At 41.0% G+C, this 16,168-nt stretch overlaps 1 protein-coding gene across 3 annotated transcripts in view; it reads left to right on the forward strand.

The window, feature by feature from the left end:
• E2F3 (E2F transcription factor 3) overlaps positions 1-12,491 on the forward strand; it is a 43,962-nt gene extending 31,471 nt beyond the window's left edge. For 2 of the 3 annotated variants that reach the window (XM_037380272.1, XM_037380274.1), the window contains exons 3-7: positions 2,829-3,048; positions 3,625-3,783; positions 6,434-6,548; positions 9,346-9,484; positions 10,182-12,491. In XM_037380272.1, coding sequence (XP_037236169.1) covers positions 2,829-3,048; positions 3,625-3,783; positions 6,434-6,548; positions 9,346-9,484; positions 10,182-10,447 — 899 coding nt within the window. In that variant the 3' untranslated portion in view covers positions 10,448-12,491. The remainder of the gene's footprint in view (positions 1-2,828; positions 3,049-3,624; positions 3,784-6,433; positions 6,549-9,345; positions 9,485-10,181) is intronic. The other variant, XM_037380273.1, reaches the window with a different exon arrangement.
• Positions 12,492-16,168: the final 3,677 nt, after the last annotated feature.

Below are 16,168 nucleotides of genomic sequence, written 5' to 3' on the forward strand. Positions count from 1 at the left end.
GGGCCAAGGGCAGTGGTACGGGGTCCCCAGGGCTCAGTGCTGGGCCCTGCCCGGGGGTCACATCAGCCCCTGGCAGCTGCGGGTGGGGGCAGGGTGCTGGGAAGGGCCCGGCGGGAAAGGGACGGGGGGCTGGTCACCAGCAGCTGGTCAGAGCCCCCAGCGTGCCCAGGTGGCCAAGGAGGCCAGCGGCGCCCTGGCTGGTGTCTGAAACGGCGTGGCCAGCAGGGCCGGGGCAGTGCCCGTCCCCCCGCGCCGGGCCCTGTCGGGGCCGCCCCTGGAGCCCTGGGCTCAGCTCTGGGCCCCTCGCTGCCAGAGGGATGCTGAGGGGCTGGAGCGTGTCCAGAGCCGGGCAGGGGCTGGGGCACAGGCTGAGGGGGGAGGCAGCCTGGAGAGGAGGGGGCTCGGGGGGCCCTGATGGCTCCCTACAGCTGCCTGACAGGGGGCTGTGGGCAGGGGGTCGGTCTCTGCTCCCAGGGAAGGAGCGACAGGAGCAGAGGGAACGGCCTCGAGCTGCGCCAGGGCAGGGTTAGGGTGGGGGTGAGGGGACATTTCTTCCCTGGAAGGGTGGTCAGGCACCGGCACAGGCTGCCCGGGGAGGGGGCACCTGTACTGGGGGTGTTTCAGAGACGCGTAGATGTGGTGCTTGGGGACAGGGTTTAGCGGTGGCCTTGGCAGAGCTGGGTTAACAGTTGGGCTTGGTGATCTCAAGGGTCTTTTCCAACGGAAATGCTTCTGTGATGCTATGAACATACCCAGCCGGGCAGCAGACAGCAAGGCTGCAGCGAGCATCGGCTGGTGCAGGGCTGCGGAGGCTCCTGGCTGCCAGGTCTGCTCCGCTGCCTGCCGGTTGCCTGCAGCCTTCGCCCAGGGCCTTCTCTTCAGCTGGGGCCGTGAAGTTGGGGATGCTCAGGAAAGGCAGATGCTGAGGAGTGAAGGTACTATGATGGGATTGAATGCAGTTAGTTATTAGGCGAGGCTAATCAAACGGGCCTCCTCCTTCCTTGCTAAAGTCACGTTGGCAGGGCTTCTTCCCCCAGGCGGGGATTTGCAAAGAGCAGCGGCTGTGCCTCGGTGGTGCTGCACGCTAAATGCTTTCTGTGGGCTCTGAGCTGCCTTCTCTCCCTGCAATGGCTAGATCATTACTGCTGCTGCTTAGTTGCTGCTATTATTAGTTTTGGCACATCTGTGTTGCCTTGGGCAGTAGGTTTCTTGCAACAGCAGCTGGGGGGGGTGTCTAGCCTTGCCATCTTGTTTAGGGGAATGAGGCTTGCAGAGGGAGACGGGCAGGGAAGGGGGACGACTGGGACAGTAGTGGTAGCAGTGGAAGAGGAAGGGATGTGAAGGGGTACTTGTCCCTCCTCACCAGTCTTAGGTGCTTGCTTCTATTGAGGCACATAAGAAATGTGAAATGAGCTGATGGTACGAACTTAAAGCGGACAAGTTAAACAACCACAGTTGTTTTAATTAAACTGAACCTCATTAAGTGAAATGAAGTCCCTTTTAAATTCAAGTGCATTCTCAGAGAAGTTCAGTACCATTTGGAGCATAGGATGCTGCTGCAGTGTTGGTGAGGCCAGACAGAGAACTTTCCCGTGTGTGACCAGGAGCACATGTCATTTTAGGTGGGGGTCAAGTAGCCCATTGCCCTTACGACTCTGAGCCTCTTACTCTTTTCCAAACCCCAAAGGAAAAACAAAGGAAAAAAGAAACCACCTTGCTCTGAATTCACAAGGTGACCTAAGGGATAGAGATCTCCGTCTTCCAGTGCAGACAAGCCCCAAATCTACCAAAGCAAGAGATACAGCTAGCTGGTTCTCTTTGCAAATAGGCAATTACTTGGTTTTCATTGAAGAGCCGTCATAGGTAGTCTAAAGGTTCATTTTCAGATAGTATTTCAGTTTTGACTGACTTTTGCAATTAAATGTGGGACCTGAACCTTGACAACATGAAGATGACCACTAGATCAGCCTAAAATCCATCCTGAGCAATACTTGAAGAAAATGAAAGGTATGAGATGTACCAGCCCAGCAGACATCTAATAATGGCTGGCTCGTTTCTCTTGACACAAAGGCCTCCCACATTTAGAATTAGGAGTCATTATGCTCTAAGTATTTAAACTCTTAAAAGCGCATCTATTAAGTATATAGATGCTGCATTCATGCATTAAAACAGAGTTTTATAGTAAGAATCAAGCCGTTTGCTGACTTCTAATTTAGAAGTGGATGCTCTTGCCTAGTTTGAGCATTGTTTGGTTATGAGGAATGATGTCAATCTCCTCTAATTCACTTGAGTTTTCTGTAAGCTGTGGGGTCTGGCGCTGATGGAATCTGTCATTGTGTTCGCCCACTGAAGTACACCTAAGTCCTGCTTAATTGCATGTGAAACACTTATCTTACAAGAGGGGAAAATCAAACCCTGATGAAAGCTGGCTATCAGCCTGATGAAGGAGAGTCATAGGGGAATTTTTGGTATTGCTGCCAGGATAAATAGATACTAAAAATACTATTAAGAATTCACATAATGAAAGCCTAAGTAGAACATGTATCTGTCAGACTAACGGAAATATTTGCATTTTAAAAAATGTATGTATTTGCTCATGTACCTGTGACTTTTGGAAAGGTACATCTTGAAATACAAATAAATACCCAGTGGTAAGTTGTGTCTTAATGCAAAGGTTTAAGAGATTTTTTTTAAATAAAAATGAAAGGAATATCTGTAATATGTATAATTTCATTTCTGGATGCTGCTTTCAGAATCAAAATGAGAAAACCTGATTTGTCTGAGCTTTTGGTTTGTTGTGTTGTTTTTTTTTTTTTTTTCTTTCCAAGCTCCAAAATCTCCTTCAGAAAAGACTCGGTATGATACATCACTTGGGCTTCTTACAAAGAAGTTCATTCAGTTGCTGAGCCAATCTCCTGATGGGGTCTTAGATTTGAACAGAGCGGCAGAGGTCCTCAAGGTGCAAAAAAGGAGGATTTACGATATCACCAATGTACTGGAAGGCATCCATCTCATTAAGAAAAAATCCAAAAACAACATTCAGTGGATGTGAGTATTCATTATCCTTTTCCATTCCTGCTGGCTAATTTCACTGTCACAGTGCAGCAGTGTTTTTTCTTCTCCCACCTTCCATTCTAACACCTTGCTCCAAGCAATCATCCCAAATGCCTTCCATGAGGATAAAGCTTTCTTCTTCTGTCGAGACAGGTTTTTAGTGTATTAATAGCATTTGTTAGGGAAATTAGAAACTGAGATTTTATGTGAATGCTGGACTAAGTCCTTTACTTCTGCAAGTGGAGTAAGTTTTCAGGTACACACCTCTACCTACTGCCTTCCTCTGTCTGTTTCAAAGTGTGGTTAGAGGAAAGGGGAGCTAGAAGCAAGATTTTGGAAGTGCTTAGAAATATTCAACTTTTCCATTATGGCGGCAGTTCCAAAATGTGTTATGGTAAAAAGATGCTTTTTCTGGAAAGCGTAGTTTATGTTGACTCCCTGTGGGCAGGTTTAAGGAGAAAGGGCTAAGAACCTGATCTGTGGTGTAAAAACCTGCCTCTTCCCTTTCCCGTAGCATAGGGTCAAGTTCTACAGATGCTGAAAGGGTGTTTTCCTTGTTGGTATCCGTAGGGGCTGCAGTCTGTCAGAGGACGGTGGCATGCTGGCACAACGTCAGGGCCTCACGAAGGAGGTGACCGAACTGACTCAGGAAGAGAAGAAACTGGATGAGCTAATCCAAAGCTGCACCCTGGACCTCAAGCTGCTAACGGAGGACTCGGAGAATCAGAGATATCCTTTTTTCCCTGAAACCTCAAAAGTGGTCAGTCTCCTTGCTGTGCCCTGTAATACTAGGAGAATTCCTCTACGTAATGTGTTACAAAGCATCAGAAATTTCAAGAAGATGGCTGATGGGTTTTAATGTAGTTCTGTGTAAAATTTACTTAAGCCACTCGCACCTGTAAGGCTTCTGGGATATCCAAAAAAAAAAAAAAGGTGGTATATGAAGGATCCTGTTAAAATCTATGTTCATATAGAGTAGAACCAAGAATCTAGCTGATTAATGAGTGATAATATCCAAAAGCCCTGTGCTTTTTCAGCTATTTCAAGCCTCGTGCAAACCCTGTTTTTATGGGTGCAGAAATTATAAAGGCAAGCAGACAAAGACTTTACTAAGGTAACAGACAATTGTGTATGTGTGTACTCATTACTTCATTTTTTTTTTTCACTTTAAACTGATGTGCATATAAATTACAGGCACAGAGAGGGAAATAAAAGTTGGGAGTCAGTTTAGTCTGAAACTTACAACAGATTTTCAGATTCCTTTGGTTAGAGAATTTACAATAGATTATCATAGATGAAGGTTTTATGAGCTCTCAAAATGTCTATTTTTTGCTGAATTATTCAATGCAATAGCAAAGCTGAAATGCATAAGGTTTGTATGACTTCTGGTATTTTGGCTGTTCATACCCCTTGTAATTAACCAGTTCTCATCTTCACTAGATTTCCCACCTACTAGCAACAAAGAAAGCATTTTATTAAATGCTGATGTGAAAACTTGTATTACTTTATTTAATGAGCAGTTCTTAAAGAGCATCTAACAAGGTGGACTGATTCTCTGTTCTGAAGGGTAGGAAACAACTACGGGAGCGTCAGTAAGAAATAAAAGAACTACGTAAATATTGGTTTTTGACTAGCTTTCATACACTGTTTTGAGATGTAAGCAAAAACCACCAAGTAGCACAGGGGAGTAGTGTCAGCACTGCCTTCAGCTAAGAGCTTGATCCGTGAAGAGGTTTAAGCAAGACAAAACTGAGCATTATGATTCTATATTTCTCTACTGCTGATTGCTGTGGTAGAGATCCCTGCCCTGCTGCTGCCTGCTCCCGTGGGGATGGGCAAGGAGGGATCAGCGTTAGCAGCACGTTGGCCTCATGCTTTTGGGTTTAGGAGAGCATATTCCCCAAATCCTTCTGTGACTTCGTTTATTGATACTACTAGTGATTACTGAGGAAGGAATGCAAAAGTGTGACACCTGGGGACGGATCTGAGTGCATCCCAGTACTGTCTTTTGCTCACCTCACTGACATGAGGGGACTGGCTGAATACTCAGGGAGCTGAGAAGCCTCTTCCTTTGCTTTATCACTGAAGATGAAGTATCTGCTTTTGATGGGTTTTTTCTTTTCCCTCGTGATTAAGTAGTGTGCTTCCTCGTCTCCCTTATAAATAGCATGAGAAAGTAACTGATGTATTGGAATGTGCCCGGTGTTAGCGTGGGGAGCCTTTAGCTACAGCACTGAAGATTGTGGTTTTATTTGAAAACCATGCAATCCTTTCCTTTGTTCATGTAGTGACAGCCACTGTTGCTGTAATTTCTACTCTGCCTTTGCAAAACCTTACTAGATGAGTGGTAAAAGCCATTTGGGTGAAAGCTGACCTGTCATTTTGCCTCTTGACCTGTTTGTTCCAAGTTAGAGGTGAGAGGTATTGGTGTTCCGAGCTTGGGCAGTCTGTCTTGCTGTGCTGTGTGGTAATAGTACACAGTTACCAAAGTTGTTCACTTTTACACTCCCAAAAATATTATAATAAATCAGGTTTTTTATTTGTGTGGCATAAACATTATGCTAGGTACCTTGTAGATGAGCAAACCAAAGGGCTGCAAGCACTTGCATGCGATCAAGGCCATTTCACAGTTCTTTTTGTGAGCAAAAGCACCGTGACACCTCAGTTACACAGATCAGTACAGGAGGCAGGGCCATGCAGTAACCCACCAAAACACTTACGCTGATCTGGACAAATTCATGTTGAACACGGAAATATTCATATTCATGCTACACTAATCCAGATATCAACTTTCTGCACTGTCACATTGTTTAAACTGGTTGTTTAAACAGTTTTTTAAGTAATTGTATATAATATAAATTAATACATAAATATATGAATGTTGTATAAATATTTGCACATTTATATGTCGTATAAATGCTTACAAAATGAAAACTGAAACTGATTTTTGTCGATGACTTAAATACATTGTGTGTGTGCATTTATAACATGCATCTTTAAATTCCTTTACATTTTTTCTGTTGTTTCCAGTTCTCTGCATTTTGGTAGTGAGTGTGTGAAAAAAAAAAACCTGGGCTTCGTGCAGTCTGTGAGTACTTTCAGATACATAAGCTTCAGCTTATGGAGCTTTACGTGTGTAAAAGAGGAGAGAGAGATGCACAGAGAATCCCTTTTTTCACACGCCAGTGGCCCGGGTGTTAGATCAAAGGGAAGTTCTCACATAGTTTTGCAGCAATCACAACCAGTGAGAGAGTAGGAAATTTTGGGCTAAAAGCAATGTAGCCATGAGAAAATGGAAAAATAATTCAAAGACTTATACCTCTTCTAATAGCCTGAATATATTGTAACCTGGGTTGGAAAATTCCTTAACAGTGATTACATTAGCTTATGTGACATATCAAGATATTCGAAAAATTAGTGGCCTTAAAGACCAAACTGTTATAGTTGTGAAAGCTCCTCCAGAAACAAGACTTGAAGTGCCTGACCCAGTGGAGGTAAGGAGAACCTGGCGCTTCCTGCCAGGTTATATATCCTTTTTCTATAGACAGAGCAAGTGTGTTGTGAGTCTGACTGTGCTACCTGATGCCCAGGTTGGATTATATTGGCATACAGTCCTATATTCATCTGTCTCACAAACCGTAGAGATTTTTTTTCTTTTTCTTTTTAAAGGAAGGGGAGACTTTAAAATAATGGATTTACACAGGGCAATCATTACTTGTTTTTCTTTCGCTTCCAGCCTTCCTTCATGGAGTATAGATTACTATTTACAGATACTCTCTTTTGCCATACTTTATGTAAATTTCCTGTTTGTAACTATGTAAATCCCTTTTTGTAAGAGATTCAGCTCTTCTATTTTTTTTTGTAGCTTTATGTATTTAGAGTTTATGGATGACTTAATACCTTAAGCATCTTGATCACTTGTACTACTGATATCCTAATTTATTGAGACCCATGTTTTCATGTAGGATTTTTCTTTATGAAGTATTACAGTTACTGTAGAAACTGTTGTTACTCCTAGAATCTGTTCCTGCCCTTCCCTCTTCCATCATCACCTTTGGTTCATTGACACTGACTTTTCACATCTCTGTAAGACTTTTACATTCTGCTTGTGCACTTGTTTGCTGTCATGAAGGCTGTAGGGGATGGGGATTTCCTTTCCTGTTTTATCGTAAGTGCTTCCATTTCTGAAGCTGTCTGTGTTCATCTGCGTCTCTCTTCTGTTGCCCTTTGCTACTCAAGCCACAGACTCTCTCTCTCTCTGAGTGACAGCTTTTGTCCATGAGAGGCCTGGCTGTCATTCTTATGTCCTCATTTTTTTTTTTTTCTTTCACTTATCTCAGGTAGATGTCTAGGGTAACTTAGCTGCTTGCTTTACCTACGTCATAATTGTAGAGAAAAATGCTTCAGGTGACTTTTCTTTGAAGATACCCTCAGGGAGTAGCTTTACTTTTCTTCATTCCTCTTGGTTTATGAACTACGTGGTTCAGATGCTCCTGGTATTTTCTCTCTTGGTGGCAAAAGCGTGCTGCTTCGCAATTCCCAGTTGTTATGACAGACCCGGGTATGTTGGGCAAACATAAATAAACTGCACGAGCCACTCCTTTAGAGATTCAAGAAGTGTACCTGATTTCTTCAGGAGCAATTACAGACAGGGCTAACCCCCTAACTCCTGTGTGGTGGTCATCCCTCTGCGTTACTCCTTCCTCCCTTCTGCTGGACCAGTTCCAGTGAGCCCAGGGCTACCTGCTGCCAGGGGTGGGCAGGAACAGGCTCCTGATTCCCTGTCACGTCTTTTCCTAAGATTATTCTGCATTTGCTTAGGCCCATTATAGTTTCCATCCTTCCCCTTCCCCCCCCCCTTCCCCCGCCCCCCACCATTGTCCTTAATTTCCTCTTTGAACCTAGGTGCAGGTTTTGGAAGAACAAATCATTTTGCTGCAGTGAGGAAGGAATATCTTTTATCAGTATCCATAAATATATACTGTTACTGCTGCTTGCTTTCCTGTTTCTTGCCCCTAGGCGTTATGCTTTGATTTTTAATTCAGTGAAAGCAGGCATGTAGAGAGAGATGCACACAATCATTAAAATTAGCACATAGACCTCTCTCAGCCCCTGTACCCAACTTACTCAATTTTCAGCTTCAGGCAGTGAAGTCCTATTTCTTTCTCTCATTTGCTGTTACATTTCGGTGTCTTTTTTTGCAAACCTCAGTCACTCAACAGTACCTTCACCAACTCCTGCTCTTTCCATTTCCTTTTTTCTAATTATCTATAGCATTGCCCTAAGTACTCTTCTCTATTTTCTCTGCCCTGGGGGAATCCCTGTTCAGTTGTTCTCTGTATTTGTAAACACTGTCTATGATGTTACATAAAGGTCAGAAGCAAATAACGAGGAACTTTTTGTCAAAGCGCCCATTAAAATGTATTTGAAAGAAGTTTGCAAAGAGGTATATAATGCCTGTATTCATGCTTTTTAAAACTATTACTGCAATATAGCTGGAGCAGGTTTATTTGGAGCCAGTTGTTTATAATTTTGCGTCATCACAGGAAGAGCAACTTTGCAGATTTTCTATGTCTATATATGTTACTTTGTTTTATTGCATCAATGTGCAAAAGTTAAGAAAATGTAACCTCTTGTGATGAATTAGGGGTTTCTGTTATTCAGAACCACCATCAAAATTGCTGCCTTGAGGGGGCAGAAGGACTTATATAAACAAGTTTGGGTGAAGAAAATAGCATCTGTTTCTCTTTTTTTTGTCATTTGGAAGAACTTCCTTGATAAACAGGTGAACTTTCATATAGCTGTTTGAGTTCAGTATGAATAAGTGCTGAAGGTTTTTGGGGGAGTGGGAAGGATGTTTTGGCATCCTTTCGAAGCAGAAACATTTACACAAATACATCAAAACATATTGTTATGAATAATAATAAAACTGATGACTTACATCCCATACTTCCACTCCCTCAGAATGCTCCAGGTTATTGTTGGTGTAAGAAAATGTTAGGTGTTCAATCCTTCATAACTCTCTGGTTATGATACAACATATAAAATCATGGGCTTCTGAGATTTGTGCACTACAGACACCAGGAAAAGCTTTTTTATGTTCTATTCTAGCCTACAAGACAGATCAGCCAAGCCTTTCACATCTTAAAAAAAATGCATGGGGGATTTCAGGTTCTTTTCTTTAGTAAAAACTGTATTCGGAGACTCACACCCTAGTAAGAATTTACTTTCTATCATCAGTATTCTGTTGTGTTCATTGCTATAACACCTTACCGATGTTTGTTTTGTTAGCAGAGTGCATTGATACATTTATCTAGTACTCAAGGACCTATTGAAGTTTATCTGTGCCCAGAGGAAAATGATGCCCTCAGTCCAATGAAAACCTATAGTCAGGACCACAACGGAAATATTTCCAAAATAATTTCCAAAGGTAATTTTTTTTTTTTTGTAATACAAATGTCCTGCCTTCATGCTCTCATTCAAGATTTTGTTTTGAATGTCAGATATCCTGCTCTTATGTTTTGGCTTTATTTTTTGAAGAAGTGAAAAGCTAAGGTGTTGATTTTTCCACTGTGCCTTTCTGGTTTATATAGAAGGAAATATGGTTTTTTCAGCATCAATTGTTTAAAATAAGTTTCCTATTTGCATATCATATGTGACCAAAGTTTATGCAATATTGAAGAAAAAAAGACAATTTTGTTCTTTTTGCATTTGCAAATAGGACAAGAGCAGGAAAGAGTCACGTCAAAACACAAGGCAGAAATCTCTGTGTGGGGGTATATGCAGCTGCACAGCGTCATCACACAGTGATGATATCTGTTGCCTTCAAAGTTTTCACTTTGACTATGAATTCCACTGAAAAATGGGCATCTCTATGCTTGATTCCCCCCTCCCCTTGTTATAACCTTATAAAATAATTTTTTAGTGAAAAGTCAGGGGTGATAGCAGCATGAGCATTTTTGAGAAGCCCTTTGTAACACATCAAAAACAAGCTAGAAACTAGGGAGGTAATTTTTTGCTGAAATTATGCCTTATGACAGGCCCGTTATTGCAGTGGCTACTTTGTTTGATCTGTCTCTTGTATTTTGAATGTGTCATCTTTATTTTTTCTCTCCCTCCTCTTACAGAAGTGGCTTCTGCTAACTCAGGACAAGCTGACTGCTCAGTAAATATGGCAACTATCTCTCCGTTAGCTTCTCCAGGCAACCTTCTACAGCAGACTGAGGACCAAATTCCATCAAACTTTGAAGGACCGTTTGTGAATTTGCTGCCTCCTCTGCTTCAGGAAGATTATTTACTGAGCCTTGGGGATGAAGAAGGCATCAGTGACCTCTTTGATGCTTATGATTTAGAGAAGCTTCCTTCATTGGTGGATGAATTTATATACAGCTGATTCTCTTAAATGCTGTCTGTACCTAAATCATAATTTTAATGGAATCAAAAAACCTGCCGTCATTCAGAGTTGTCCCCTACTTACTATAAAATAGCATTATTAAATAAACTAGGCTCTTGAACAGTGCTGGTATTTTAATTAAATACACCCTAAAATACTATAAACAACACGGAAGGCTTCTATAGCAAGGCCTTCTCCTTGACCCTGAGCTCCAGCGCCTGGTGAGTCAGCAAGTGCAAGCAGGTGACCGTAAATGTTTTATCTTCACACTCCCCCAGTCTCTGCTTACCGTGACAAGTGGGCTTACGGAGAAGGGCTCAATGAACTGGTTTAGTCCTAAATAACAATTTTATAATAGTATTTCAGGTCGTGCCTTCTGCAGAGAATGCATGTCATTTGAGTGTCACAACATGGATTGTACCTGCAGTGAACATAAATATGAAGTAATGCAAAAGCGTGAAATGGGATTCTTCAGCTACTTGTGGGAATGTTGAAATTGCTGTCATAATGCTCATTTTGAGCTGTGTATGTGTCTCATTATGAGGTCAAATACTTGTGTCCTTAAAAGCTTTTAATAAAAAATACACTGTAAATGTAGTGTATATTGCAAATATTGAAAAGTATAAAGTTCTGCCACTTCTCGTAGTAATCACAGATTTTTCAAAAATGCTTGTGTGTGTGTATGTGTGTGTGTGTGTGTGTGAAAGTAGTTTTTGTTTGTTGTTTTTTTAAACTAGAACGAAGATGCACAGTTCAATTTTACTGCCCCCAGTGTGCATTAGAACTGGTACATAAATTTTTGTGGTACTAAGTGGGGCTTTGTGTTAAGTGCCTACTAGAGATGCACTGTGGGTTTTTCCCTCTATGGAAAACACTTATGCCAAGCTTTGTTTGTTCAATATATCATATTTATCTCAGTGGGTTAGCTTCCTCTGCTTACAGCTTTTTATAATTCTCTTCGCCAGCAAAATGGAACTGATTTTTTTCCAAAGTACATAACTGTAAGTACCACATCAACTGAATTGCATTTATTTTTTAAAGATCTTTGGTAGTATAGTACCAATATTTATTTTTTGAATGTGAGAGGAATTCTAAGAAGTCTTAAACAATTTTTTTTTTTGGAGTGTAAACTGTGTTGTCACGTTCTGGGCTAAATTGATGTAATGATTACATGATGCCCATATAATCCTTTTGTTTGCATTACTGTTGTGCTTATCTGACATACTCAGAAAATTAGTACTATTTGTACTGTAGTAGAATATTATGTATGCAGGTTTTCTGGTACCATTGAGTTGCTGCTATGAAAGCTCACACATGAAAAAGCAAGAAGTCACAATAAGAAAACTGTATAACTGTGTGAGTTTTGGAATATAACAAATGTATAAAGGGCAACACATAAAGAACTGTTAAACAGTGTTAAGTGTGTGTTTATATGTACAAATGTGTGCATAGATCATTCAGCAGTTGTATTTAAGTTGATATATGTTCTCAACTCACACTTTAGTTATCTAGCAGTTTTGTACAATAGAATTAATTTGTAAACACTGCCAGGATATTTTCTAGCTGGTTTGTAATTTTTTAAGAGTTTTTTTAGATGTGGATCTGTAAATAAAATTGTAGTATTTAACGTTTTCGTCTTGTGGAAGAGGAAAGTAAAAGTTGTGTGAGCATGAAGATTTGCGAGACAAAGGGGCACTTTTGTGGGGGAAGAGAAAATGAAGATTAACGCAGACCATCTTTTTTTGTACAAATTAAACACTTGTCCCAATGTGTGTGGGCAAAATACTAATATAATTTAGCTTTGCATTGTATGCTAGTTTAAAAAAAAACCCTCTGTAAAATACTGTAAAAAAAACAAAACAAAAAAAAAACAAACCAACAAACAAAAACCCAACAAAAAAAAAGCTTTTATGGTGAGTTTTGTAAATAGATTTATTAAGGGATGACCTGTTCTCTAGCTGTGATCTTACCACTTCAAATGGATGTAATTTGAATAAATTTTGTATGGTAATGAATCAATAAAAAGGATTTTTTAAAGAGTTTAGATTGGTATACAGCTATGTAAATTCTTACTCTTGGTGCCTATCATGCTGCTTCTTAGAAACTAGTGGTTACTGTTTTCATTGTTAGTGTTCATATTCCTTTGACACCAGATGTTTCAATCCCATTTTTTTATCATGCTAATACAAAGTTCAGTGTTTTGGGTTTTTTTATAAGCCAGAGAGAAATGAGAATAAAGGATGCAGATAAAGAGACATAGTAGGAGCTCCAGAAGTTTGGGTAACAAACAGGTTCATTTTTATTTATTCCCACTCCATGAATCATGAACAGACTTCTTGCAGACTTCACAGAAATTGGGTTATTGTAGGATTAAATCACGTTAAAGCAATTGTTGAGAATCTCTTTAACCTTCCTACTGATTGTTCTCCAAAAGTCTCCTAATGGTAGCTTGGAAAAGAAGGGAGTTTGTTTACTTGAGCCATCTCCAGTAGTCGCTTGCACCAGACATGCATTTACAGACTTGTACTCCCTTTCTGGTCTTGGTGCTGCACCCTTCTAGATGCACAGACATCAATTACTAAAAGCAAAAAAACCCCAAACTATCAGGAGAATAAAATCACAGTAATATGGTTGTTTGCTTAAATGCTACACTTCCGAGCGTGTGCCTTGTCATCTTCCCTGCAAGCAAGAAGGCTGCTATTTTATCTCTTTATGCACCTGTCCATACCCTTTAACTTTTGCACACAGCAGTACTGAAAGGAAGATGACAGAGGAGATCCTCTGTTCTTCTATATTCCCAAGAAGTAATAAAGGAGGGCTAGAGGACCATGTTCTCTGATCTCCCTTTGAGGCAGAAATGACAATAAATGTCCTCTTTCTGTCCTATCTGTTGTAGCTCCCTGGCCTGTTCTGTTTCTCTGTTCTACAGCTGCCATAAGCACTTTTTTTTTTTTTATTTGGGCCTAGAACCTGCTACTGATTGCCAGTTTTCTCCTCTTCCTTATCCTTTCTGTATCTGCTCTGTTAACTTCGGATGTGCTGAGTTGCAGAGGAAATAAACCAGCTAGTTAAAATACTTAGTTCTGCTCCCCTGGCCTAGCACTGCAACGTTGCTCAGCATACGAGTACTAGTTTCAGGGAGGTTTTACTGGGGCCTGTATGTGCTGCATACAGCAGCATTCCTGCATTCCTTGGCTGCCAGCAGATGGAAAAGGATTCTGAGAAATCTGTCAAAACTGGCCTGAATGATAGGCAACTATACACTCCTTTACACACAGGAGGGGAGTTTAAAAAAAAGAGGAAAAAAACCCAGGGGGGGTCCTGCCCTTGAACCTACAGTGAGAACTCATCCACCTACAAATGACAAACACCATTGCTTTCTGCTTTTTAAACTTATACCTGAAAGAGTAAATTATACCACTGCCTTGATGCAGGCGTAAATATTTTTGTTGCAGAAAGAAAGTATGAAATATATCTAAAGTACTTTTTGTAACGAGGCATTGCTACATGTTCAGAAGCACCCAATTTAGCAGTACATGCTGATTTTTTCTGTAACACAGCTAATGCACGATGCCATCAGCGTTCCTGGAGCCAACATTTCTCAAGATTAAGTGAACCAAGAGCCTATATAGCAAAGTCAATGGAGTGATAGTAACAAAAGCCCTGCTGAAGCAAGGTCTGCCCGGATATTACTCCACAGCTAAGCAAAGATCAGCAGAATGCTTTGCCTTTGTTAAGTCTGAGAGTTTCTTTATCCATTTTTGTCTTTCTAAAACTTGACAAGGAGAAAGTGTTGTATCAGAAAAAAACAGGTTGCTATCAGTTCTCAGTTCTGAGTGGCTCTAAATGTTGGTGACAAATGACCAGCCAGATTCTCCTAAACTGCAGGAACAAAGGAAGAAATCTGATTTCATGGATCTAACTTTAAGACACTCATTTTTTTTTTCCTGCTTTTTTTTTTCTTGCACTTACCTTTCCAACCAGAACTGCACATTAGTTATGAGAGAATAAGGCTCTTATGTAAAAATTGGGCCCTCAGTTCCCTGTTTCCCTTCCCTAAGGATATTAGTTGAGATACTCTAAAGCAACTAAGGACATACCTTCTACTAACCATAAGCTAAACCTTAAGTTTGTATTTTATTTTCCTAGCAGTTTTTGCATTTTCCAACTACCTACTCCTGCAAAATCTGTAATCACTTAGGTATTTAAGATGGTGTCTCCAAGCCTACCACCCCTGAAGAACAGGAAGTAAGGTATGCAGGCAACTTGGAAAGGATGTATTGTAAAGCTGTTCTTTGGATATTCAAGGAGCTACAGCTGTATATTACCAGTCTATAGGTGGCCAGTACTGGGACTTGTACTGCCAGCTGCTGCTTTCTCCTCAAAAGCAGTTCTCCCAGGTGGGTATAGGTTAGCTTTCTTCCTGCAGTCAGGAGGTGGTAGGGAATCACCTGCTTCCCTTGCTACCTGCCATGCTACCAGCAGTCTGCGTGAAGCTTTGTTACTATGAACATGCTACAAAGCAATTTAGATTTGTGAGCTTCAAAGGCACTTAAAGGGTGCCTTCCATGGTATGGCTGCATCCTAGGACTGAATAGGACTGTGCTGGCACAGGAGCTGCTTGATACTACAAATTCTTGGCAGCCGGACAAGGTAAGGACTCTGCCGGATCACGCTGAAACTGATCAGCATGGCCTATTTATGTCACTAGGTATGGGACTTGTGGGTTATTCCTGCCTGGGAGCTGCTCTTGGAGCTCACAGCCTCCCCTTAATAAGTAGCATTTTTGTCAGTCTTGCCCACCTGGAGATTTTTGGACATGTCTTGCAGGCTACCTGTGTTCTGCTCTTTTAGTCAACCATAAAACAGCACTGACGTCTGCCTAGTTTTGTTTAACCAGAGAGGTAACACTTGGCCAGTCAAGATAACTGGGGTAGTGCAGTGCAGTGCTCCCAGAATAAAGATGTTTAATTCAAGGGCTGCATGTGAAACACCAAATATGGGAAACTGAAAAGTAAGAGAATCACTAACCTTATCAAGAAGCAGTTAAAATACTGATGTGTAATATCTATATCATGACTTACTAACATACCAAGGACTATGTACTTTTTACTATGAAGGAGGATGCCTAAAATAGATTAATGTGACTACTGATCTTAAAATGTTTTCCTCCATTCTCTGCTGGAGAATGCAAAAATAACGGATGACACATCACTCGGTGTCTCACCAAGAGCACCTCTGCAAAGTACTTGCGTGCTTAAACCAAGACCAATCACAAAGGCAAATGCATCTTAAGCTGTAACAACAACTCTGTCATGAGTCCAGGGTATTAATAATGCTCAGTCCTGCCTAGAATGATTTGTACTTAAAGACTGATTTAAATGAAGTGCTTGTTTCTTTCTGTCCCAATTCTCCTCTTCAAATCTCTCCTGTTACTTTGTTCTCATTGTTACCCTTTTTTTTTTTTTACCTGTGAACATTGTCAGATAAGCATGATATCAAATAAGCACCAGTTTATAAGAAAAAGGAGGGGGAGGGGAAGTGATATTCATAGGTAGAAGTTGCCAAGTTTTATCTGCTAGCAGACCAAAAGGCCCATTATGGAATACACTCAGAGCTTTCATTCACTTTCCCTCCAGTTCGAGGGAGACTATAATCTGTTATCTGGAGAATAAAATAATGATTCCAAAAGCTCCTTCTAAAGAGAGTAACTTAATGCTT

The sequence above is a fragment of the Falco rusticolus genome, chromosome 3, assembly GCF_015220075.1.
Source record: "Falco rusticolus isolate bFalRus1 chromosome 3, bFalRus1.pri, whole genome shotgun sequence".
Taxonomy (NCBI): domain Eukaryota; kingdom Metazoa; phylum Chordata; class Aves; order Falconiformes; family Falconidae; genus Falco; species Falco rusticolus.